Source organism: Scyliorhinus torazame, chromosome 17 (genome assembly GCF_047496885.1).
Source record: "Scyliorhinus torazame isolate Kashiwa2021f chromosome 17, sScyTor2.1, whole genome shotgun sequence".
Classification (NCBI taxonomy): domain Eukaryota; kingdom Metazoa; phylum Chordata; class Chondrichthyes; order Carcharhiniformes; family Scyliorhinidae; genus Scyliorhinus; species Scyliorhinus torazame.
In genome coordinates, this window is record NC_092723.1 from 41,697,372 (window position 1) to 41,721,263 (window position 23,892).

The 23,892-nt window shown below is 47.3% G+C and overlaps 1 protein-coding gene across 4 annotated transcripts in view; it reads right to left on the reverse strand.

Annotated features, from left to right (window-relative positions):
- LOC140393834 (mitogen-activated protein kinase 13-like) overlaps positions 1-23,892 on the reverse strand; it is a 106,769-nt gene that overhangs the window by 53,366 nt on the left and 29,511 nt on the right. For 3 of the 4 annotated variants that reach the window (XM_072480342.1, XM_072480343.1, XM_072480344.1), the window contains 2 exons: positions 22,530-22,635; positions 21,001-21,030 (listed from right to left, as the gene is read on the reverse strand). The exons of the other annotated variant lie outside the window; for it this stretch is intronic. In XM_072480342.1, the coding sequence (XP_072336443.1) occupies positions 21,001-21,030; positions 22,530-22,635 (136 nt within the window). The remainder of the gene's footprint in view (positions 1-21,000; positions 21,031-22,529; positions 22,636-23,892) is intronic. 4 annotated transcript variants of the gene reach the window in all.

Below are 23,892 nucleotides of genomic sequence, written 5' to 3' on the forward strand. Positions count from 1 at the left end.
CAGCACGACATGGCAGGAACCATGATGGCCAGGCCCACAATTATGGGAGGGACCCCACAGTCTCCTTGTGTCGGGGAAACGTCTCCCGATTAAGTAAGAAACTAAATAGATCCCCAGCTGTACGTTTCTAATTAGATTCTTTAGTGAGGCAATTGACACCCATTATCCCTGAGCCCACCACGATTTAGCGGTGGCTCACTGTTCAAACGGAGGACACATGGTTTCCTGCATGCTCGGAAAGCCACCCAGCAAAACCTGGCAGGTTTGCCAGTGGCCTCCCCAGGGGGTCCCTTGCTTAGTTTGTGCCTGATCAAGGGACCACACAGCAGGAGGGGGGGATGGGGCCTCTAAGCCATCCCCTGCCCTTCCCTCTGACTGCAATCCATAACCAACCGTCAATCACCTGTGGCCTGCGGCCCCTCCACAATCTTGGGCCTCAGGTGGGTGTAACCACCTCAACTCCCGTTCCAGCTGGCAGCACAAGGAGCCTCCGATTTGCCAGCAATTGGGGATCTCAATCTAGAGTACAGATTTTCAAAGTCAAAACCAGCACATGTTTAAAAACCCTGGGAAGGCAGGACTCTAATAATTAAAAAGGGTGGTTATTTTAAGAACAAAGCAGATCCATCATCACTGCCTATTAAATCGGAGGGCAATATAAATGTGTTAGGAGTACGTAAACTGCCCAGAGACCAAACTTGATTTGCTTCGATTAACAAGTTCGACAGCGACCATTACTTCCGACAAGTGATTGACAGGTTGCAGGGCCACAAAGGACATAATGGCAGACTCCAACTGACCAATTGGAACTTCATTGTATTCACCTTTCGGGCAAGATGTAATTCTTTTTTTGGGGGGGGGACGGGACATGAAAAAGTATTTTGAGAAATTGTTTTTTTCTTGTGGGGTAAGATATAAGAGGTAAGAGTGTAAATAAACTTAATTCAGCTGAAGACTGTACCAGAAAACAGTTGGAAGAACACCGCGTCACAGTGGCTAGCAATGCGACCTCACAGCACCAGGGACCCGAGTTCGATTCCAGACTCGCGTGACTGTGTGAAGTCTGCACGTTCTCCCGTGTGTGCGTGAGTTTCTCTGTGTGCTCCGGTTTCCTCCCACAGTCCAAAGATTAGGTTAGGTGGATTGGCCATGCTAAATTACCCCTTAGTGTCCGAGGATGTGCAGGTTAGGTGGGGTTACGGGGATAGGGCAGGGGAGTGGGCATAGGTAGGATGCTCCTTCAGAGAGTCGGTGCAGACTCATTCGGCCAAATGGCCTCCTCTGCACTGTATGGATCCTATGAAATGTTTAACAGTTAGATCTGTCCTACTGAGGACTCCAGATGTTCGAGAGGAGGGACTCTGTGCATTCAGGAATGTTCCGTCCCATCCTCTTATTGGTGGGTAGCTATGGCCCCCAACACCTTAGCCAATCTCCAGGGAAATGGCCCACTATGGGATAGAGCCAAACAAAGATGTTGATAGAAACATAGAAAATAGGAGCAGGAGGAGGCCATTTGCCCCTTTGAGCCTGTTCCACCAGTCGTGATGATCATGGCTGATCGTCCAACTCAATAGCCCAATCCCGCCTTCCTCACAACAATCCTTTGATCCCCTTCGCCCCAAGTGCTACATCTAACTGCTTCTTGAAAACACACAATTGCTTTGTGTGGTAGTGAATTCCACAGGCTCACCACTCTCTGGGTGAAGAAATACCTCCTCATCGCAGTCCTGAAAGGTCTACCCTGTATCCTCAAACTGTGACCCCTGGTTCTGTACACCCCCACCATCAGGAACATCCTTCCTGCATCTGCCTTGTCTAGTCCTGTTAGAATTTTATAAGTTTCTATGAGATTCCGCTCCCTCCCCATTCTTCTGAACTCCAGCGAATACAATCCGACCCAACTCAGTCCCCTCATACGAGTCCTGCCACCCCAGGAATCAGTCTGGTAAACCTTCTGTCCGGATGTGTTGTCAACGGAGAATCGATTCCCGTGATGTGCTGAGAGCAATTCTGAGGTGAGGGGTAATTAGTGATTTGTCCTCCAGGTGGCGTGTGTGTTTTCTTTTTGATGCACTGAGTGTCTGGTTCGGCCATTTCAGAGAGGGCAGTTAAGAGTCGACCACATTGCTGTGTTGGGGGAGTGGGGTCTGGAGCCGCATATAGGCCAGACAGGGGCAAGGATGGCAGATTTCCCCTTCCCTAAAGGGATATTAGTGACCCTGATGGGTTTTTACGACGATCGATGACCTCTGGATTACCAAGCCAGTGACAATACCACCATCGCCCCAGTGGATGGATCCGTACAGAATATACCCAGCCCCACTCACTACTCAGTTTACACTGACTTCAACCACCGGCCGGCCCTCCCCACCAATGGGATCTTCCAGTCCCACATCAGGCTTTGTCGCTGTAATATTGCTTCCATTCAATCAGATTCTGGCTGGTACTTCACCTCATTTACTCGCCCTGACTCCATAACCCCTACTTAACATAAATCTATCCAACTAAGTCTTCAAAATGTTTCCATGGGAGCCCCACCTATTTCCGGAGCGAGATAAAGTTCTGGATTTCCACCCCACTCTGTGAGGAAAGTGCTTCCTGACCTCACCCGCTGAACGGCTTGGCTATCATTTTCCCTCCCGCCCCTTGTTCTGGACTCTTCGCAACCCCCTCCCCCCAACCAGAGGAGATAATTTCGCTGATCTACCCTGTCAACTTCTTCAAATAGATTTTACTGTTAATCTTCCAAATTCAGTCGAATGGGGCGTCAGGGATGCAAACATCTCGCCCCCCACCGCTCCCCACCCCCACCCCCACCCCGCCCCCCCCCCCCCCCCACCCCCATGAGGTCAGGGGTTGGGACATCTCCCTCCCCCTCCCCACCCCCACCCCCGCCTCATGGAGTCTGACGTTGGAACATCCCCCCTCATGGGGCCAGGGGTTGGGACATCTCCTCCCCCCCTCACCCCGCCTCATGGGGTTCAGCGTTGCAACATCTTCCCCCACCCTCATGGGGTACACTGTTGAAACATGGTTTCAGTGTTGCAGAGTTTCTTGATTGCAAGCAAATAAAAGACCCTCTTTTGGGGGGTCGGTGTAGATTCGATGGGCTGAATGGTCATCCTCTGCACGGTAGGGATTCTTGGATATCGTAATTATGTAATCTGGCGAACACACCCTGATTATTAAGGTTTAGTACTCATCAACGCACAAGCTGCTGATTCTGCTTTTATGCTTCAGAAAACACAACAATCACTGTTGCTACTGGAAACGGCCTTGGTTGTTCACAACGCCAGCAAGAAAGTGCAGAGTCGATTTTTTTTTTTTAAAGACTATGTTACAACGTTGCTCCAAATATCAATCACAAACTATGAAAGATTAAATGGCAGTACATATTACTTGCTTAGGTAAGCGTTGTCTACACATCCTCCCCATGTCTGCGTGGGTTTCACCCCCACAACCCAAAGATGTGCAGGTTAGGTGAATTGGCCACGCTAAATTGCCCCTTAATTGGAAAAAAAATTATAATTAAGTACTTAAAATTTAAAAAAATAAACAAATAAAAGGGTAAGCGTTGTCTATAACCAAGTGCCTTGGCAAACCGTTTCAGTTTCTCACTCTCTCGCTGTCTTAGCCTTTCTTGGCTTTCCTGTGACCCGAGCCCTGTAACTTTTCCCTCTCAATGTATTTGCTCTTTATCTATTTACTGTCGCTGGTGTTCAGAATATTCCTCACTCGCTTGTTCTATGTTCCAAATACATAAACGTACAACTTTGCTATGTTGGAATAAGACATTTTTCATTTCCGGGGACATTAAAATTGTAGAACTTCTTTCTGTCCTTCTTTCCTCCCCCAATTCTCAGGGTTTTCAGATTCTAAATTAGCATTGCCTGAATCAGATCACCTTGATTTACTTAAAATGCACCTGCTTTGAGTTCTGGAGGCTCAGATCCTTCAATGTAGGTAATATTTTTTAACTGTCTGAAAATGCTACAGTGCAATGAGAAACAAATTTTCATCATAAAATGCCATCTATATCATCAACATGAAAGTGATGCGCAATTGTTTCAAATATTCGCTCTCCATGAACTCATTACAGTCAGAGAAACTGTATGGAAAGAACTGGGCAAAGTCTGAAAAGTGGTGAATAATTTCTTAAAATTTCACAGTAAAACTGGAAAATATATGATTTTATTCTCACTCAACTTACATCATATTTACCAGAGCATACCCCTCTGTTTAGACAAACCAGTCATTTGATGGAGGCTAAAATCCATTGCCTTAGGCTGGGTAGATAATTTGAAGATACAGAAAGCAAATACATTTTTCTGAAAAAAAACCCTAACAGTCTCACTAACAAAATGCTACTGGCAGAAATGTGCTGGTGATTTTTCAATACACAATTCTTGTGCAGGAGGCTGCAATCAGGAAAAAAGTGCTGGGATTGCTAAGGCTATCGCAAGGAAAGGTCTGGGTGCATTGAGAATTGGCAAGGGGCAACACAAGACTTGAATATTGTAAAAGCTTTGCAGATATCACAGGAATGCCTGAATAAACAGAATAGGGAATAAGTAACATCACAGTGATGTATTAAGCGTGATTTCCAGAGATTAGGATTGTGTCACGTTGCTGAAATGAAGTAGAATAAATCAGTACCAATCGGTGAGCAGTTTTGGACAATTTCCACCCCAGTATGCTCACGGCAGGGATGACTGTATACCTGTAATGAATCTTATGATTTTTCGATACGCCCTGTTCAATTTTGCTCCATGTGCTACACCTGGGGCGCGATTCTACGACCCCCCACAGGGTCGGAGAATCGCCGGGGGCTGGCGTGAATCCCGCCCCCGGCGGTTGCCGAATTCTCCGGCACCGAGGGGCCGAAGTCCCGCCGCTGTCAACTCACGCCAGCCGGCGTGGATTGAACCACCTTTGGCACGGCGGGGCACGGCGGCGTGGGTGGGCTCCGGGATCCTGGGGGGGGGTGGGGCGATCTGGCCCCGGGGGGGGGGGGGCCCCACGGTGGCCTGGCCCACGATCGGAGCCCACCGATCCGCGGGCAGGCCTGTGCCGTGGGGGCACTCTTCCGTCTCCACCATGGCGGAGGCGGAAGAGAGTCCCTCCACTGCGCATGCGCGGAGATGCCGTGAGCGGCCGCTGACGCTCCCACGCAATGTCATTTCCGCGCCAGCTGGCGGGGCACCAAAGGCCTTTCCCGCCAGCTGGCGGGGCGGAAATCAGTCCAGCGTGGGCCTAGCCTCTCAAGGTTAGGGCTCGGCTGGTCAAGATGCGGAGGATTCCGCACCTTTGGGGCGGCGCGATGCCGGACTGATTTGCGCCGTTTTTGGCGCCGGTCGGCGTACATCGTGCCTATATCGGAGAATCCCGCCCCTGATAAGAATCTTTATTCTTGTCATATGTAGGCTTACATTAACATTGCAATGAAGTTAATGTGAAAATCCCCTAATCGCCACACTCCGGCGCCTGTTCGGGTACACAGAGGGAGAATTTAGAATGTCTAAATTACCTAACAACATGTCTTTCGGAACTTGTGGGAGGAACCAGAGCACCCTGAGACAACCCACGCAGACATGGGGAGAACATGCAGACTTCACACAGATAGTGACTCAAGCCAGGACAGGAACCTGGGACCCGGGCGCTGTGAAGCGACAGTGCTAACCACTATGCTAACGTGCCACCCTATCTGGGTCTTTATACTAAATGGAATAACAAAAAACAGTGGCCGGGATTCTCCGAGCCCCCGCGCCGAAATCGTGCTCGGCGTGGGGACGGAGAATGGGGGTCTCAGACCCGCGATCAGATCCGACGACAGGGCGCGATTCTCCAGCGACCAGAGAATCGGCGCCAGTCGCACGTGCGGTCGACGCGGCGCCAGTCGGGGGCCCTTGAAAGAGGCCCCCCGCGGTGATTCTCCGACCGGCCAAGTTCCCGTTGAGTTCCGCCGGTGTGGTTCCCGCATGGTTTCACCCGGCGGGAGCTCGGACTCGCGGTGGCCATCATGGTGGGGGATCAGACTCTGGGGGGACCTTCATGATGGCCAGGCCCGCGATTGGGAGCTACTGATAGGTGGGCGTGCACGATGCGGGGGGGCCTATCTTCTTCCGCGCCGGCCCACTGTGTGGCTCCGCCATGTTGCGCAGGGGCCAGCGCGAAAACGGCGGCCACGCACATGCGCGGACCCGCGGCCGGAAGTGCAGGGCCCCATATCGGCAGCAGGAGCTGCGGGGTGCACACCGAGGCCCTGCGATCCCTCTTGAAGACGGAGAATCACTCCGGACTTTTTGAAAAAAGTCTGGAGTGATTGGCACCCGTTTTCCGCCGGGTGTGGGATCGTAGCCCCATTTTCAGAGAATCCCGGCCAGTGTCTTTGAACCAGTTGGTGACTAAGGAATCGGACTGCTGTTTCTGAACAGATTAAGTTCTTCCTGTACATTCCTACTTTTAAAAGCAACTCTATTAATGATTAAACCTGCTTAATCTTCTGAAGTGTGCTCAGACCTAATGGAATTCTTATTTGCTGCCCAGGAACAATGAAAGAGTTAATTGTTCACTCATGGCATGTTACATTAGAAAATGAACATGCTTCGTAGCCAGCAATAAATCGGGTAACCAAAGTATACTGGCCTAAGGAGCTAGGTTTACCCTGTTGCTCCCGGTGAATATAACCACTCCGAAGCTGTTACAAAACAACAGACTAGCCCTTTGGGGTGGAGTACCTGGAAAATCTGGTGGGTAATAGTAGAGCCATTGTTGTAGCCCTTAAAGGAGACAAGTTAAAGATGGCACAAGCCCCATAAATATGTAAAGATTATTCTGAAAGATTGCATAGGAGAGCAAGAGATGGCCTGAGCCTCTTCTATTCTCTTTAGTAATCTTACAGCTACTGCACACTCAGGACCATGCACCCTCTTCTGTTTCAATGACAGGTTGCAGTATTTCAGAATGTAAGGCAAGAACATTAATTGGTTTCTTAAGACTCTTTCCTCACAGGAATTGAAATACAGCAGGATAGCTGAGGAGTAGCTGGCCAAGTTTCCTAATTGGAAGAGGAGGGTAGAAAGAATGTCTCAAAGGGTGGATTTATGGGAAGGCGATGGCATAGTGGTATTTGTCATGATATTCAGGTAAACATCATGGTACAAACATACATACATACTGATGGACAGATCAACGGACCAATCAACACACACAGCCAATCACAGGCAAGAGCATACACAGTACAAAACAGGGAACACGGCACTTCCCAGGCATTCCAGCAGGAGACAGCTCAGGGCACAGAGCCCACAGCAAGCCACTCAGACATACACCATGTGCTGAGTGCCATTACAAGATAGTATTAGGAATAGGTCCACAGATTCTAGGGTTATGATCGAACCTCAGTAACCAGTTTACCACTGTAAATAAATGTTAGTCATAAAACTGAGTTGTACCATTCGCAACCGTGTTGGTTTGTCTGTGTAGCAGAGTACCCAACACATCAGTATTGTCACTAGACTAATAATCCAGAGACCCAGTGTAATGCTCCAGGCTCCTAGATTAAAATCCCGCCACTGCAGGTGGTGAAATTTTTTAAATTTTATTTTGAGTACGCAAATCTTTTATTTCCAATTAAGGGGCAATTTAGCGAGGCCAATCCATCTACCCTGCAGATCTTTGGGTTGTGGGGGTAAGACCTACGCAAACACTGGGAGAATGTGCAAACTCCACATAGACAGTGACCCAGAGCTGGGATCGAATCTGGTACCTCGGTGCCGTGAGAGCCACCGTGCTGCCTCTCGATGAAATTTGAATTCAATAAAAATGTGGATTTAAGAGTCAAATGATGACCATGTATCGATTGTGGTAAAAAACTATCTGGTTCACTAATGCCCTTTAGGGAAGGAAATCTGCCTACATGTGACTCCAGATCCACAGCAACATGGTTGACTCTTAACTTCCCCCCTCATGGGCAATTAGGAATGGGCAATAAATACTGGTTCAGCCTGCCATGTCCATGTCCCATGAACGAATAAAAAAAGGAATTTGTCAGCGAGCTTCCCACCCCATTTTTCCCATTAACCAAATGAAATTGAGTGGTACAGTAGAGTATAATCAAGAAATCTTCACAATGCCAAATAATCTTTGAACACAAACCGTCTAATTACAATTGTTATTCAATGTTCAGATTGGTTCTGTTGCATCATATACTAGAAATTGTTCTGGACACCACCATGCATTCCAGATCTCAACTGTTAGAAAACACAAGATTGAGCTAAAAAGTAATTAATCCATATTTATGAGGAAGCAAAATTATACAGATGTAAAACTGACAAATGTGATATAAAATAGTTAGTTTAAATATTAGTTACAGTAATGTCGATGTAGGCCAGTTTAATTCTAGTGAGTTCACAAAGGACAAAGCACAAAGGATTTCAGAAATCATGGCAAGGAAGGGGGAGGGGTGTCTGGTAGAGGAGGGGAAAAGGATGCTGGGTCACAAGAGGCCCAGGGTTAAGGAATGAGAAGTGAGCCAATTAGGATGTATGGCCAGGTCAGGAGGGGTATAGGATGACCTATGGGAATCGTGTATGTGAACCTGATGCCATTTGAATGTATTTGCAGAGATCCCTTTGTCTCTGACCTCATTCATTTTCCAAGGGGTCCAGGAGACAGTTTCTGTGTTCTGTGTCCCTGTGAAGCGAGTCAGCCTTGCAGGTTGGTTAAAATAAATAATACTATACCTACAAATCCATCTCGAGTTTTATTGAGGCCAGACTGACGGGTAAAGAATTCAATATTGTCAAAACCATCAACATTTTACTTAGATTGTGCTTTACCTCATCTGTTTAAAACTATAAAAGTTTCAAAGCCTGTAAAATTTAGCTTTGCAACTTTTGAGCTGTACGTCCACGATGAAAAGCATTGCATGTGGCTGAATTTATGAAATATTCTTTATCCCCACAGTAGATCAGAAACAAAGAATAACCCTGAGGCACAGAGGTTGCCAGCTCAGACATTATACCCCTCTTCCCTTTTCAAACAACGGTAGCACAAAAGTAAAAATGTCGGCAATGAATATATATCACATATTGTGGCATATAAGTCGACCTTGTGGCGAAGACAACCTTATTGACCAGCACCAAAATGCATGTCTCGGCCAATACTTTGCGAATAAATTTCCTCAGTCTACCTGGATTATAGCAGTTTCAAAAGCACCAATTTTCAAAAATGTTTTGTTGGGTTGTCACTGCCTGTGATGTGCACTGCTTAGACACCATTAAGCCGTCTTGTAGAAGTTACCAAGAAGTCTTTGTTAGCATTACAGAACTATGTACATATTTGCAACAGAAGGTACAAGTATGGGGAGGACTCTATGGGCATGCCCTTACATGTTGCTACCGCTCTATAGCCTGACCTAAGTTCTAGGTCAGGTGACTTCTTACGTCACCCAGGGGAGAGCAGTACTGTTCTCAGTCTCAGGTTAGCCCATGATGTACTGGATCCTTCTACTACAGTTGAAATGCAGTATGACTGTATGAATTCAATCATACCATGGGGAAACATCATTGAAATTTATAGTTACATGATTTACAACTTTTAAAGAAATCATTTACTAAAACCATATTGAGAATTTACAATTAAAATGTTAAATATTTCACCCTGGTTACTAGCATTTGTCATTCCATTTCTTGTCAGAGGAAGTGGGTGAGATCCTTAATGAGTATTTTGCATTGGTATTCACCAAGGAGAGGGACATGACGGATGTTGATGTTCGTGATGGGTGTGTGAACACTCTATGACATGTCAGGATAATGATGGAGGAAATGTTAGATACCATAAAATGCATTAAGGTAGAAAAGTCCCCTGGGCCGGATGGGATACATCCCAGGTTACTGTGGGAGGCAACAGAGGAAATAGCTGGGGCCTTAACAGATATCTTTGAATCATCTTTGACCACAGGAAAGGTTGCAGGGGACTGGAGAATAACCAATGTTGTACTTTTGTTTAAGAAGGGAAGCAGGGAAAATCCAGGTAATTATAGGCGGGTGAGCCTGATATCAGTGGTAGGGAAGCTGATATTGTTGGAGATGATATTGAGGGACAAGATTTATTCACATTTGGAAACAAATGGACGTGTTAGTGATAGACAACATGGTTTTGTGCAGGGAAGGTCATGACTTGCCAACTTGATAGAGTTTTTTGAGGAGGTGCCAAATTAATTGATGAGGGAAAGGCTGTGGATGTCATCTACATGGACCTTAGTAAGGAGTTTGACATGGTCCCTCATGGTAGGCTGGTACAAAAGATAAAGTTGCATGCGATTCGGGGTGTTCTAGCTAGATGGATAAAGAACTGGATTGGCAACAGGAGACAGAGAGTAACAGTGAAAGGGAGTTTTTCAGAATAGAGATCTGTAACTAGTGGTGCATCACAGGGATAATGCTGGGACCACTGTTGTTTGTAATATATATAAATGATCTGGAGGAAAATGTAGATGGTCTGATGAGCAAGTTTGCAGATGACACTAAGATAGTTGTTGAAGATAGTGAAGGGGACGTCAGAGAATACAGCAGAATATAAGTAGAATGGAGAATTGGGCAGACAAATGGCAGATGAAGTTCAATCCCAACAAATACGAGGTGATGCATTTTGGAAAATCAAATTCAGGTGTGACTTATACAGTAAATGGCAGAACTCTTAGGAACATTGACATACAGAGGGATCTGGGCATGCAGGTCTATAGTTCCATGAAAGTGGCAATGCAGGTGAACAAGGTGGTCAAGAAGGCATATGGCATGCTTGCCTTCATCAGCCGGGGCATTGAGTACAAGAGCTGGCAGGTCATGTTACAGTTGTATAAAACTTTAGTTGGGCCATATTTGGAAAACTGCGTGCAGTTCTGGTCACCACACTACCAGAAGGACGTGGATGTTTTAGAGAGAGTGCGAAGAAGGTCTATCAGGAGGTTGCCTGGTCTGGAGGATGTTAGCTACACGGAGAGGTTGCATAAACTCGGATTGTTTCCGTTGGAAAGACGGAGGCTGAAGGGAGACCTGATTGAGGTCTACAAAAGTACGAGAGGTATAGACAGGGTGACTGGTCAGATCCTTTTTTCCCAGGGTGCAAGACTCATTACAAGGGGGCACAGGTTCAAGGTGAGAGGGGGAAAGTTTAGAGGAGGTGTACAGGGAAAGTTTTTCACCAGAAGGTGGTGGGTGCCTGGGACACATTGCCAGTGGAGGTGGTGGAGGCAGGCTCGATAGCAATGTTTAAGATGTATCTTGATAGACACATGAACGGGCGGCGAATGGAGGGATACAGATCGTTTGGGCAATAAGTAGTAGGTCTAAATAAGGAATCTGGATAGGCGCAGGGTTGGTGGGCCGAAGGGCCTGTTCCTGCGCCGTAATGTTTTTTGTTCTTGTGGCTGTAAAGCTAGTCAGTGGACAAACACCATCGGTTGCATGTGTACATTTTATCCCCTCGACTCTGGGATTGCCCTAACCTGCAATAGATTTATGGAGATCTTGTTATTTGCTGATACTCGAAGCAGGGACACTTGTGGACAGTAAAAGTGCCTTAAAAGAGATTGGCGTTGTGTGCAGATCTAAAAAGAGTCTGAGTTGAAAAAAAAAGGTAAGGACAGTTTGGACGAACGAAAACCAGGAACATTTCATTTAAGGCATTTTGCAGAACACACGATGTGACCAAAATAAAAGAAACATTGGCAATCTGGAAACGGGCCCACAGCGAATAGATTTGAAATGAATAGATTCTATGTTCAGTGAGCGTGCATGATTTTAATTAATCTGAAAGCAGGAACAAATTTTTTATGGAGTTACAGGTGCACCAATCAGTCAAATAAAGATGGATGGTCTCCTATAAAAAAGCGAAATACTATTGATGCTGGAAATCTGTAAAAGCAGGAAATTCCGGAAAACCACAACCGGTCAGGCAGCATCTGTGGAGAGAGAAAGAGAGTTAACGTTTTGAATCCAATGAGTCACATTGGACTTGAAGCATTAACTCTGTTTCTCAATGGTCGCCTGTGTTGTTTTTGTATCGGTAGGTCATAATGAGGTGAGAGAAAAGCTTGAATTTCACCACTGAATTTAAATATATGTTCAGTACATCTCTCGTTTCCTTTGCTGGGTGTAGTTACATGGGTGGAAAGTAATTCATTTTATTTTGCCACAAATGTCTATCGCAAGGTACGAGAACAAGTTAGATTTAACAAAACATTGAAAATATTCCTCCTTCCCCAAAAAGAGAAAAGTTCAGCTTTTCCATCTTCCAACTAAGCCGTGTACCATTTTTCTGTGCCTCCTAAGGCTTCGTATTTATGTTCATTTTGCTGCTTGGCTTGAAATATTTTACACTTTGCATATAAGTCGACTCCCATTATTAGAAACAAGGAATTGTTATGGTACAGGAGGCACCCCTCGGCCCATTGTACCTGCGCCAGCTCTTCAATGAGCATTGTGACTTAGTGCCTTCCTCCTGCCTTTTCTCCATTCAAATAACCATCTGATGCCCTCTTGAATACCTTGATTGAACCTGCCTCCACCACAGTTCCAGGCAGAGCATTCCAGACCCCAACCACTCACATCACATTTGCCTCTTGTGCAAATCACATTCAATCTGTGCCCTCTTGTTCTTGATTCTTTGACGAGAGGGACAGTTTCTCCACATCTACTCTGTCCAGACCCCTCTTGATTTTGAATACCTCTATCAAATCTTGTCTTAGCCTTCTCTTCCCCGGGGAGAAGCGTGCAGCTTCTCCAATCTCTCTTCATAACTGAAGTTTCTCATCCCTGGTATAATTCTTGTAAACCTTTTCTGCACTCTCTCCAATGTGTTCACATCCTTCCTGTAGTGTGGCACCCAGAACTGTACACAGTAGTCTAGCTAAGGTCTAACTATTGTCTTATACAATTCAGAATAACCTCCTTGCTGCTGCACTCTATGGCACTGTTAATAAAGCCCAGGATACTGTTTGCTCTATTAACTGCTCTCTCCATCTATCCTGCCACCTTTGATGATTTATGCATGGATACACCAGGGTCCCTCTGCTCCGATACACTCTTAAGAATTGTACCCCTTATCTTATATTGGCCGGAATTCTCCCATCCCGCTCAGGACAGGTTTGGTGACAGGCGGGAGCGGAGAATCCAACGGGAGCTGAAAAATTGGAAACATGCCAGCGTAAAAATATTTTGAAATTCTCCCAATTGCTGGTTAATGGCAAGTTGGTTATCCCGCTGCCTGGTGGCGTGAACGCCATTTGTATTCATTCACATCTCATGAAAACAGCTGCTCGCCGGAATTTCCTCATGCCCTCCAATCTGTGTAATGTCAGCAGGAAATCATGTTAGCCTCAAACCTGTTTGAAAAAGAATGGTGTGTACAAGGCTGAGCTCAGTTCACTAGAGACTTTGAGGGGAGTACAACATACAAAGCCTATCTGCCGTAGTGCTGCACCATTCCTGATGCGCTGAACGCCACTCTGCTGGGGCAGACCGGTTGGTGCCCTGCTGCTCAATACCGAGCTGGTCTTGATGGACAACATTATGCCTATGGACCCTTCCCCAGGGTTAGGGAGTGCAGCGGTCTTCTGCTCCTGGTAACCACACCATTGTCTGTCTGGACAGTGCTGTGCTGCGGGACTCGTGCAGCCTCCATGGATTGAACTGAATTTCAACCAGTGGTGTGATGCAGCTGATGATGGCGGGGCGGGGGGGGGGGGGGGCAGGCAATGTCGAAGCAGGGCTGTGCAAGGGTGGGTTGGGGAGGGGAGGGAAAGTGAGGGACACAATGGCAGTTGGGAGGCAAGGAAGTGAATGAGGATGATGAACAATGGAAGGCAGAGGGAAGACCAATGGGAGGGGAGCTGGATACCGACAAGGTTGCATGAAATGCTGACAAAGGGGTTAAAGGAACACTACATTGTTTACTGGAAGGGGATGCACACAGACTCCAGATGGGTGGGTAGAGGTCCATGAGGGACATGGGTGTCTCGCAGGTGATGGACTCGGGAGGAGGGGGTGGGAATGTCCACCACAACAATACAGGATCCAGTATTAGTGGGGAAGGATGGAGAATAACAGGAGGCTCCAGGTAAATCAGAGGCATCTGGATGGTGAGGGAGGGAGGGTCAAACTTCATCCTGTAGTAAAGGTGAAGCACTACCATCTTGGTCATCTTGGAACAATGGCATTGCGTAAAAACAAAAGTATGATCAATTCTTTCTAGGAGGGGTGTGAGGCAGTATGGAGGGACCACTCCACTGGGCTACAAGTGGTCACAATCCAGATGGCTTAAAAAGGACAGAGGCCTCATACATCAATATGCCACATTTTTCATGAAGACCTGATGCCACAAGAGGCTGGAGGATTCCCCCTGCCAGTGGCCTTGAAGGGGATGACAGCAACCCAATTTCTTTGCCTCGGGGTCCATCAAGGGATCAACAGGGGACCTATGCAGCATCTCTCAGTCCGCATCAGATCGCTGCATAAAGGAGGTGACCAGTGCCCTTTACAGGAAGGCCCATCACTATGTCAGGTTTGTTCTGGACAAAGATAGCCAGTCTGAAAGATTCATCGACTTCACAGCCATCTCAGTCTTCCCAAGAGTTTAGATCTCCATCGGCTGCACCTATGTGGCTGTACAGTGTCCTTGCCGGTGCCGCCTAATGTTTAGAAAAGGCTACCATTCCATCAATGTGATACTTGTGTGTAAACATCGCAAGCACATCCTGAACTTGTGTGCATGCTACCATGACTCCAACATCTACAGTTGCTCTCAGGTGCCTGGGATTTTTGAGAGGTCAGAATGACTGTAGGATGATTGCTGGGGTATAAGAGGGTGCGGGAGGCGCGAGCACGGGACTGGCCTAAGATAGGAGATGGCTAGTCGGCGGGGGGGGAGTGGGGGGGGGGGGGGTGGAGGTAACCCCCCAATCCGGCTGCTCATGTGGAATGTGAGAGGCCTAAATGGGCCGGTAAAGAGGGCCCGAGTGTTCGCGCACCTAAAGGGACTGAAGGCAGACGTGATCATGCTTCAGGAGACACATCTGAAGGTGGCAGATCAGGTCAGGTTAAGGAAGGGATGGGTGGGACAGGTGTTCCATTCGGTGCTGGATGCGAAGAATAGAGGGGTGGCAATACTGGTGGGAAAGCGGGTGTCGTTTGAGGCCAAGAGCATAGTAGCGGACAAGGGAGGCCGATACGTGATGGTGAGTGGTAGGTTGCAGGGGACGGAGGTGGGACTGGTGAATGTATATGCCCCGAACTGGGACGATGCTGGATTCATGAAACGGATGTTGGGGCGTATTCCGGACCTGGAGGTAGGGAGCTTGATAATGGGTGCGGATTTTAACACGGTGCTGGACCCAGCATTAGATCGCTCCAGATCTAGGACGGGGAAGAGGCCGGCTGCGGCCAAGGTGCTTAGGGGGTTTATGGATCAGATGGGGGGAGTAGATCCGTGGAGATTTGCCAGGCCTCTGGCCAGAGAATTTTCTTTTTTCTCCCACGTACATAAGACCTACTCCCGGATAGATTTTTTTGTTCTGGGCAGGGCATTGATCCCGAAAGTGGAGGGAACGGAGTATTTGGCCATAGCCATTTCAGACCATGCCCCGCACTGGGTGGAGCTGGAGCTGGGGGAGGAGAGGGACCAACGCCCGTTGTGGACGTTGGATGTGGGACTGCTGGCTGACGAGGAAGTGTGCGGGAGGGTGTGGGGGTGTATTGAAAGGTATCTGGAGGCCAACGACAATGGGGAGGTGCAGGTGGGAGTAGTATGGGAGGCGCTGAAGGCGGTGGTCAGGGGAGAGTTAATCTCCATCAGGGCTCACAGGGTGAAGAGAGAGGGCAGGGAAAGGGAGAGGTTAGTGGGGGAGATTTTAAGGGTGGACAGGAGCTATGCAGAGGCTCTTGATGAGGGACTACTCAGGGAGAGACGAAGTCTCCAGACGGAGTTCGACCTGTTGACCACAGGGAAGGCAGAGGCACAGTGGAGGAAGGCACATGGGGCGATATATGAATATGGGGAGAAGGCGAGCCGGATGCTGGCACACCAGCTCCGTAAGAGGATGGCAGCGAGGGAAATAGGCGGAGTCAAAGATGGCAGGGGAACTACGGTGCAGAGTGCAGGGAACGTGAATGAGGCTTTTAAGGCGTTTTACGAGGAACTGTATAGGTCCCAGCCCCCAGGGGGAAAATAGGGGATGCGGCGATTCTTGGACCAATTGAGGTTCCCAAGGGTGGAGGTGCAGGAGGTGGCTGGTTTGGGGGCGCCAATTGGGGTGGAGGAGCTGGTTAAAGGGCTGGGGAGCATGCAGGCAGGGAAGGCCCCGGGGCCGGATGGGTTCCCGGTGGAGTTCTACAGGAAGTATGTAGACCTGTTAGCCCCGTTGCTGGTAAGGACTTTCAATGAGGCAAGGGAGGGGGGTCCCTGCCCACGACAATGTCGGAGGCGACGATCTCTTTGATCTTGAAGCGGGATAAGGACCCACTGCAATGTGGGTCGTATAGACCGATCTCGCTCCTTACTGTAGATGCTAAGTTGCTGGCAAAAATGTTGGCCATGGGGGCTTCACAGCGCCAGGGTCCCAGGTTCGATTCCCCGCTGGGTCACTGTCTGTGCGGAGTTTGCACGTTCTCCCCGTGTGTGCGTGGGTTTCCTCCGGGTGCTCCGGTTTCCTCCCACAGTCCAAAGACGTGCAGGTTAGGTGGATTGGCCATGCTAAATTACCCGTAGTGTCCATAAGGGTTGGGAGGGGTTATTGGGTTGCGGGGATAAGGTGGAAGTGAGGGATTAATGTGGGTCGGTGCAGACTCGATGGGCCGAATGGCCTCCTTCTGCACTGTATGTTCTATGTAATATGAGGATTGAGGACTGTGTCCCGGGGTTGAGTCACGAGGACCAGACGGGATTCGTAAAGGGTAGGCAGTTAAATGCTAATGTGCAAAGGCTCCTAAATGTGATAATGATGCCATCGGTGGAGGGAGAAGCGGGAATAGTGACAGCCATGGACGCGGAGAAGGCCTTTGATCGGGTAGAGTGGGAGTATCTCTGGGAAGTGTTGAGGAGGTTTGGGTTCGGGGGAGGGTTTATTAGTTGGGTTAAGCTCCTGTATAGAGCCCCGGTGGCGAGTGTGGTCACGAACCGGCGGAGGTCGGAGTATTTCCGGCTGCACCGAGGGACGAGGCAGGGGTGCCCCCTGTCTCCTCTGCTGTTTGCATTAGCAATTGAACCTTTGGCCATGGCGTTAAGGGAGTCGGGGAAATGGAAGGGGATGGTTCGAGGGGGAGAGGAACATCGAGTGTCGCTGTACGTAGACGACCTGTTGCTGTATGTGATGGATCCAGTGGAGGGGATGGTTGAGGTAATGAAGATCCTACGGGAGTTTGGAGACTTTTCGGGCTATAAGCTCAATGTGGGAAAGAGTGTGCTCTTTGTGATCCATCCGGGGGACCAGGGAAGAGGGATAGACGACCTACCGTTGAGAAGGGCGGAAAGGAGCTTTCGATACTTGGGGATTCAGGTAGCTAGGAGCTGGGGGGCACTGCACAAACTTAATTTGACGCGGTTGGTGGAACAGATGGAGGAGGATTTTAAAAGGTGGGACATGTTGCCACTCTCGCTGGCGGGTAGGGTACAGTCGGTTAAAATGGTGGTCTTCCCGAGATTTCTTTTTGTATTCCAATGCCTCCCAATTGTGATTACTAAGGCCTTTTTTAAGAGGGTAAGCAGGAGCATTACGGGATTTGTGTGGGCGAGCAAGACCCCGTGGGTAAGGAGGGGGTTCTTGGAGTGTAGCAAAGATAGAGGAGGGTTGACGTTGCCGAATTTGGGTGGTTATTATTGGGCAGCCAATGTGGCAATGATTCGTAAGTGGGTGATGGAGGGAGAGGGGGCGGCATGGAAGAGGTTGGAGATGACGTCCTGCAAAGGAACAAGCCTGGGGGTGCTGGTGACGGCACCGCTGCCGCTCTCGCCGACAAGGTACACCACGAGCCCGGTGGTGGTGGCAACGCTAAAGATCTGGGGGCAGTGGAGACGGCACAGGGATGTGACGGGAGCCTCGGTGTGGTCCCCGATCAGAGACAACCATCGGTTTGTCCCAGGAAGGATGGACGGGGAATTTCAGAGCTGGCATCGGGTAGGGATTAGAAGAATGGGGGACCTGTTCATTGACGGGACGTTTGCGAGCTTAGGGGCGCTGGAAGAGAAGTTTGGGCTACCCCCGGGAAACGCTTTCAGGTACATGCAAGTGAGGGCGTTTGTGAGGCGGCAGGTGAGGGAATTTCCGCTACTCCCGGCACAGAGTATTCAAGATAGGGTGATTTTGGGCGTATAGGTCGGAGAGGGCAAGGTGTCGGCGATATACCAGGAGATGAAAGAAGAGGGGGAGGCTTTGGTAGAGGAGCTGAAGGGTAAATGGGAGGAGGAGTTGGGGGAGGAGATTGAGGAGTGGCTATGGGCTGATGCCCTAAGTAGGGTTAATTCCTCTTCCTCGTGTGCCAGGCTTAGCCTGATACAATTTAAGGTGGTTCATAGAGCGCATATGACGGGGGCGAGGCTGAGTAGGTTCTTTGGGGTGGAGGACAGATGTGGGAGGTGCTCAGGAAGCCCGGTGAACCATGTCCATATGTTTTGGTCATGCCCGGCACTGGAGGGGTTCTGGAGGGGAGTTGCGGGAACAGTATCTAAGGTGGTGAACGTCCGGGTCAAGCCAAGCTGGGGGCTAGCACTATTTGTAGTAGTGGACGAGCCGGGAGTGCAGGAGGCGAAAGAGGCCGGCATTCTGGCCTTTGCGTCCCTAGTAGCCCGGCGAAGGATCTTGCTAATGTGGAAGGAGGCGAAGCCCCCCAGCGTGGAGGCCTGGATAAATGATATGGCTGGGTTTATCAAGTTGGAAAGGATAAAGTTTGCCTTGAGAGGGTCTGCGCAGGAGTTCTACAGGCGGTGGCAACCGTTCCTAGACCATCTCGCGGAGCGTTAGATGAAGGTCGGACAGCAGCAACAGCAACCCAGGGGGGGAGGGGGGGGAGAGAGATTGTTCGAGGGGGGGAGGGAGGGGGGGGGGGGGAAGGGGGGGGGGGGGGCATTTGAGCAAGAAAACACATGAATGATCCGGAAACTGACACGTACGGGAAGATTCCAATGTACAAAGTTCTGTATCTTATTGACTTGCCATGTTCATGTCTTGCCACGCGAGTTCTCTTTCTTTTCTTTGTTACGGCGGGGGGGTTTGTTTGTAAGGTGGAAAATATTGTTGTTGAAAAATTCTTAATAAAAACATATTTTAAAAAAAAAGAAATTGTCCCCTGCACACCAAGATCTAGATCATTAATGTATATCAGGAAGAGCGAGGGTCCCAATACCGACCCTTGGTGAACCCGACTACAAAATGTCCTTCAGCCTGTTAAGGTAGAAATTGTACATGGAGAAGTTAAAATTAAGGGTCTCTCTGTTTTAATTCTGCTTGCAATAATGTAACTGGGATTCTGCAAAGATCAGGTGCAGCTTGCAATAATGTGATTGGAAGATTCTGCAAAGTTCTGGATACAAAAGTGCAACAAACTAACCGTTTACTGTTGAGACACCTGCTATTCTTGTAACAAGGAGTTGTGGACATCAGTTATCGAATGCTTTCAGAGGAATGTGATTGGAAGCTAATTGTTGCTAGGGGGACCTCATTGGTCATGTATGTAACCCCTTCAAGCTTATGAGGAACATGTATAAAAAAGGCTAACTGCCGCTGTGAAATTGACACGGTGACTGCGAGCACTGCGGAGTGCCGGCTCTTCTCCCAAAAGCTTTTGCCAATAAATGGACTTGACTCAACTCTTTGGCGTGGACAGGTTATTACCCACTTCAAGCCCGAAAAATATTTCTTTACTATTACTTTCTGTTACCTATTACTCAGCCAATTTTTTTTTTTTTTAATTTAGATTTCCCAATTATTTTTTCCAATTAAGGGGCAATTTAGTGTGGCCAATCCACCTACTCTGCACATTTTTGGGTTGTGGAGGCGAAATCCACGCAGACACGGGGAGAATGTGCAAACTCCACACGGACAGTGACCCAGAGCCGGGATCGAACCAGGGACCTCAGCGCCGTGAGGCAGTTGTGCTAACCACAAGGCCACCGTGCTGCCCGTTACTCAGCCAATTTTGTATCCACTTTGTTACTACCCCTTTTATTCCAAGAGCTATAATTTTGCAACACTGTATCAAATGCCTTTTGGAAGCCCACGTAAACCACATCAACAACATTACCCTCATCAACCCTCTCGTCACCTCTTCCTGTAGGAAATCCATGCTGGCTATTACTATTCGACCCAACTTTTTCCATGTGACTATTAATTCTATTCTAAATAATTGTTTCCAGAAGAATCCCCACCACCAAAGTTAAACCAATTCATCTGTAATTGCTGGCTTATCTTTATACAACCTTTTATGAACAAGAGCATAATGTTTGCAATTCTCTCAATCCTTTGGCACCTTCCTTGGGCTTAGGGAAGACTGAAAGATTGTGGCCAGTAACATACGGAAGGATATTTAGAAGCAATATTTTAAAAGCCCCTCAGATTCCCAATTCCAGTGAAATCACACACAAATTTGGACAGAATGAAGCTACATGTGCGTTGTCTGCAAGGCGTGAGAATGAATGGAAGAGTAAGTTACAGCAGGCTAAGTAGGGGCACATGACCAATAAGTACAGCCAAATGACCAATATTAATTATGTCTTACAATTTGGAGGCTTTATTTTTTGAACACATTTGTTACATTAATTTCTTAATGTGAGTCATTCTACACATCGCATCCCCCCCCACACTCAATTAAAATAGATGCTGACAAACCAGACAAATGTTTATATTTTACACATCTACACATTCTAACATAAAATACTGACAAGTGAAATACTCTCCCGGACGGTACAGCTTTCTCTTCTTAATAACATTGATATTTAAAATCAGCTTACCCGGTGGATAATTCCAGTTGAATGAATATACTGAAAGAAAATGGATAGTATTTATCATAAATATTGTTGCAACTAGTTTATTTAATTAAACGTTCTGGTTTTATTTCAGGAAAGTCATCAATGAGAATGGAAAAATGAAAATAAGTCCAATGTTAACTCACTTAAAACCCATTCATTTATTGACTTAAAACCGGGCACCGGGTATCAAAATAGGTGGAATGGAAAAAAATAGAAAGAGCAAGCACATGGTGTGGTGCAGCAATATAAAAATATGCAGCGTTTAACCGTAACACACGGCAATTTCAGAACTCCAATTTGGCCCCTAATCCCTCCAATTGGTCAGGAGGGAAAAAAAGTTAAATATGGCTGCAGCTATGTTGATATTATCTTTTTGTTCTCTCCTTAAAAATGGACAAGAATCCTCGCACTGACTGCTGAGCTCTCCCCTTTATCAGGCATGGATATCACATGGGCCTTTTTCTTTCAAGGGGGACGAATGAAACAGGCACCATTTAGTCACTCAACATCCAATCTGTAAATGGAAATGCAAGTAGAATTAATGGTCACTACCTGAACCATGGTTATTGGAGCACACAACTGACTTGCCCATGGCACCCTTGTACAAATTCCACATGTCGTCCTCCTGGGTTCTCAGAAACTAGTGTTAAAATTGGGAGACATGTCCCTGAATTATGTTTTCAGATTACATATTATTCTTTCCCTAGGACGGCACGACGGCACGGCGGCACAGTGGCTAGCACTGCTGCCTCACGGCGCCGAGGGCCCGGTTTCTGACCCGACCCCGGGTCACTGTCTGTGTGGAGTTTGCACATTCTCCCCGTGCCTGCGTGGGTCTCACCCCCACAATCCAAAGATGTGCAGGGTAGGTTGATTGGCCACTGCTAAATTGTCCCTTAATTGGAAAAGCATTTTTAAAAAAAATTATTCATATCCTAAAATTAAACTTGGGGCATTATTAAAGATGATGCCCCTTGTGGTGAAGGCCTCCATGTGTTTTTTTTCTGGGCATTATTTACTTTCCTCTCTTTCACATAGTCTCTCCCTTTACATATCAAACAGCAAAGTTCTATTTTGTGGGCAAATTTTCTTTTGGGGTGTTTTAATGAATAGCAATGGCTCAACGATTAAATGATCGACTCACATTTCTCCTCATTGAAGGTTTAGATCTCACTGGAAATCAATGCTCAAAAACAGCATCTGCTGCTCTTATACCATGATGTATACCAGTAAATTGTTTTCCAGTATGTAGTCAAGGACTGATCCACTGACTCAGTGTCACTTTAATATCTTATGCCATTCAGAGGATGCACAAAAGGCCAATTTACCTTATTCAAGCTACACATTCCTGCTGTTCCGTACTTAAACCACTACACTAAAAATTTCCACTGGAGTTCAACATTTACTTTACTTTTAGTTTATGCATTTATGTGACTTCCATACTTGTCATAATGATTCTAAATAATGTTTCCAAAAGTGTTGAAGTTGTCAACTTCTTTTTTATTTCTTACCTTAATGCCTCTTAATATCTGATATAAAAGATATTGAATTCTGTCTTCTGACAGCCTTCCCATGACCTTGTTCAAATCAGCATCCATAAATGGCATAACCAGGTAGCTAAAATTAAAGTCATTCAAGATAAGCAGACATTTTATTTTTTACATAAAATAACTATCAGCGACACAAATTCAGTCAAAGTATTCCAAGTGAATATTGGGTTGCATGTGCTCAGATCAGTCCAATTATTTCAAAATAATCACATGTACCTAACCTTTATTCAAGTGCTTAATGCAAGCTATATCATCACTTGGGACCGGAGGAGTTGGGTCCTCCATTTCCAGACACTATAATGATCAAGTACAGGTTCAAAGGTGACATTTTGAGGATTGCAGGGGAGCAACTACAACTGTGTGACCAGCTGGAAGACAATGGGCCCCGTACCCCACTCTCTTTTTCCTTAAAGATATACTTATTGTTGGCCATTGAGGTTTCGCGGTTATTCGGAGAATGGGGTTGTGGGCATGTCAGTCAGTGGCTTTGCATCGCCTCATGGCACATTTTGTTCCGGAGGCGCTTGGAGAAGACAGCCAAAGAGAAAATATGTGCGTGGAAATCGAGGTGAACAAGGACTGATGGCAAAAGTGAGCTATTTGTGAATGTGGGGGGGGGGTCTGATCAGTAAGCTTGCAGATGACACAAAATTGGTGGTGTGATAATTAGGAAGGATGAAAGCCTTAGGTTACAGGACGACATAGACGTGCCGGTCAGATGGGCAGAACGGTGACACATGGAATTTAATCCTGAAAAGTGTGAGACGGCGCATTTTGGGAGGACTGAAAGGCAAGGGAATGAATAATAGGACTCTAGGAAGAGCAGAGGACGAGATGGTCCTTAGGGTGCATGTCCAAAGATCCCTGAAGACAGTTAACAGGTAGATTAAGTGGTTAAGAAGGCAAATGTGATATTTGCCTTTATTAGTCAAGGCATAGAATATAAGAGCAGAGGGGATATGACTGAACTGTATAAAACACTCGATATGCCACAGCTAGAGTGCTTCGTACAGTTCCAGTCAACACACTATAGGAAGGATGTGATTGCATTAGAAAGAGTGCAGAGAATATTCACCTGGATGTTTCCTGGCCTGGAACATTTCAGCTATGAAGAGAAGTTTGTTAGGCTGGGGCTGTTTTCCTTTGAGCAGAGAAGGCTGAGGGGGGAACCTAGTTGAAGTGTACACATTTCTGAGAGACATAGATAGGATAGATAGTAAGAAACCTTTACCCTTAGTAGAGGGGTCAATAACCAGGGGGCATAGATTTAATGTAACGTGGGGGAATTTGAGGAAAAGCTTTTTCACCCAGAGGGTGTGGGAAT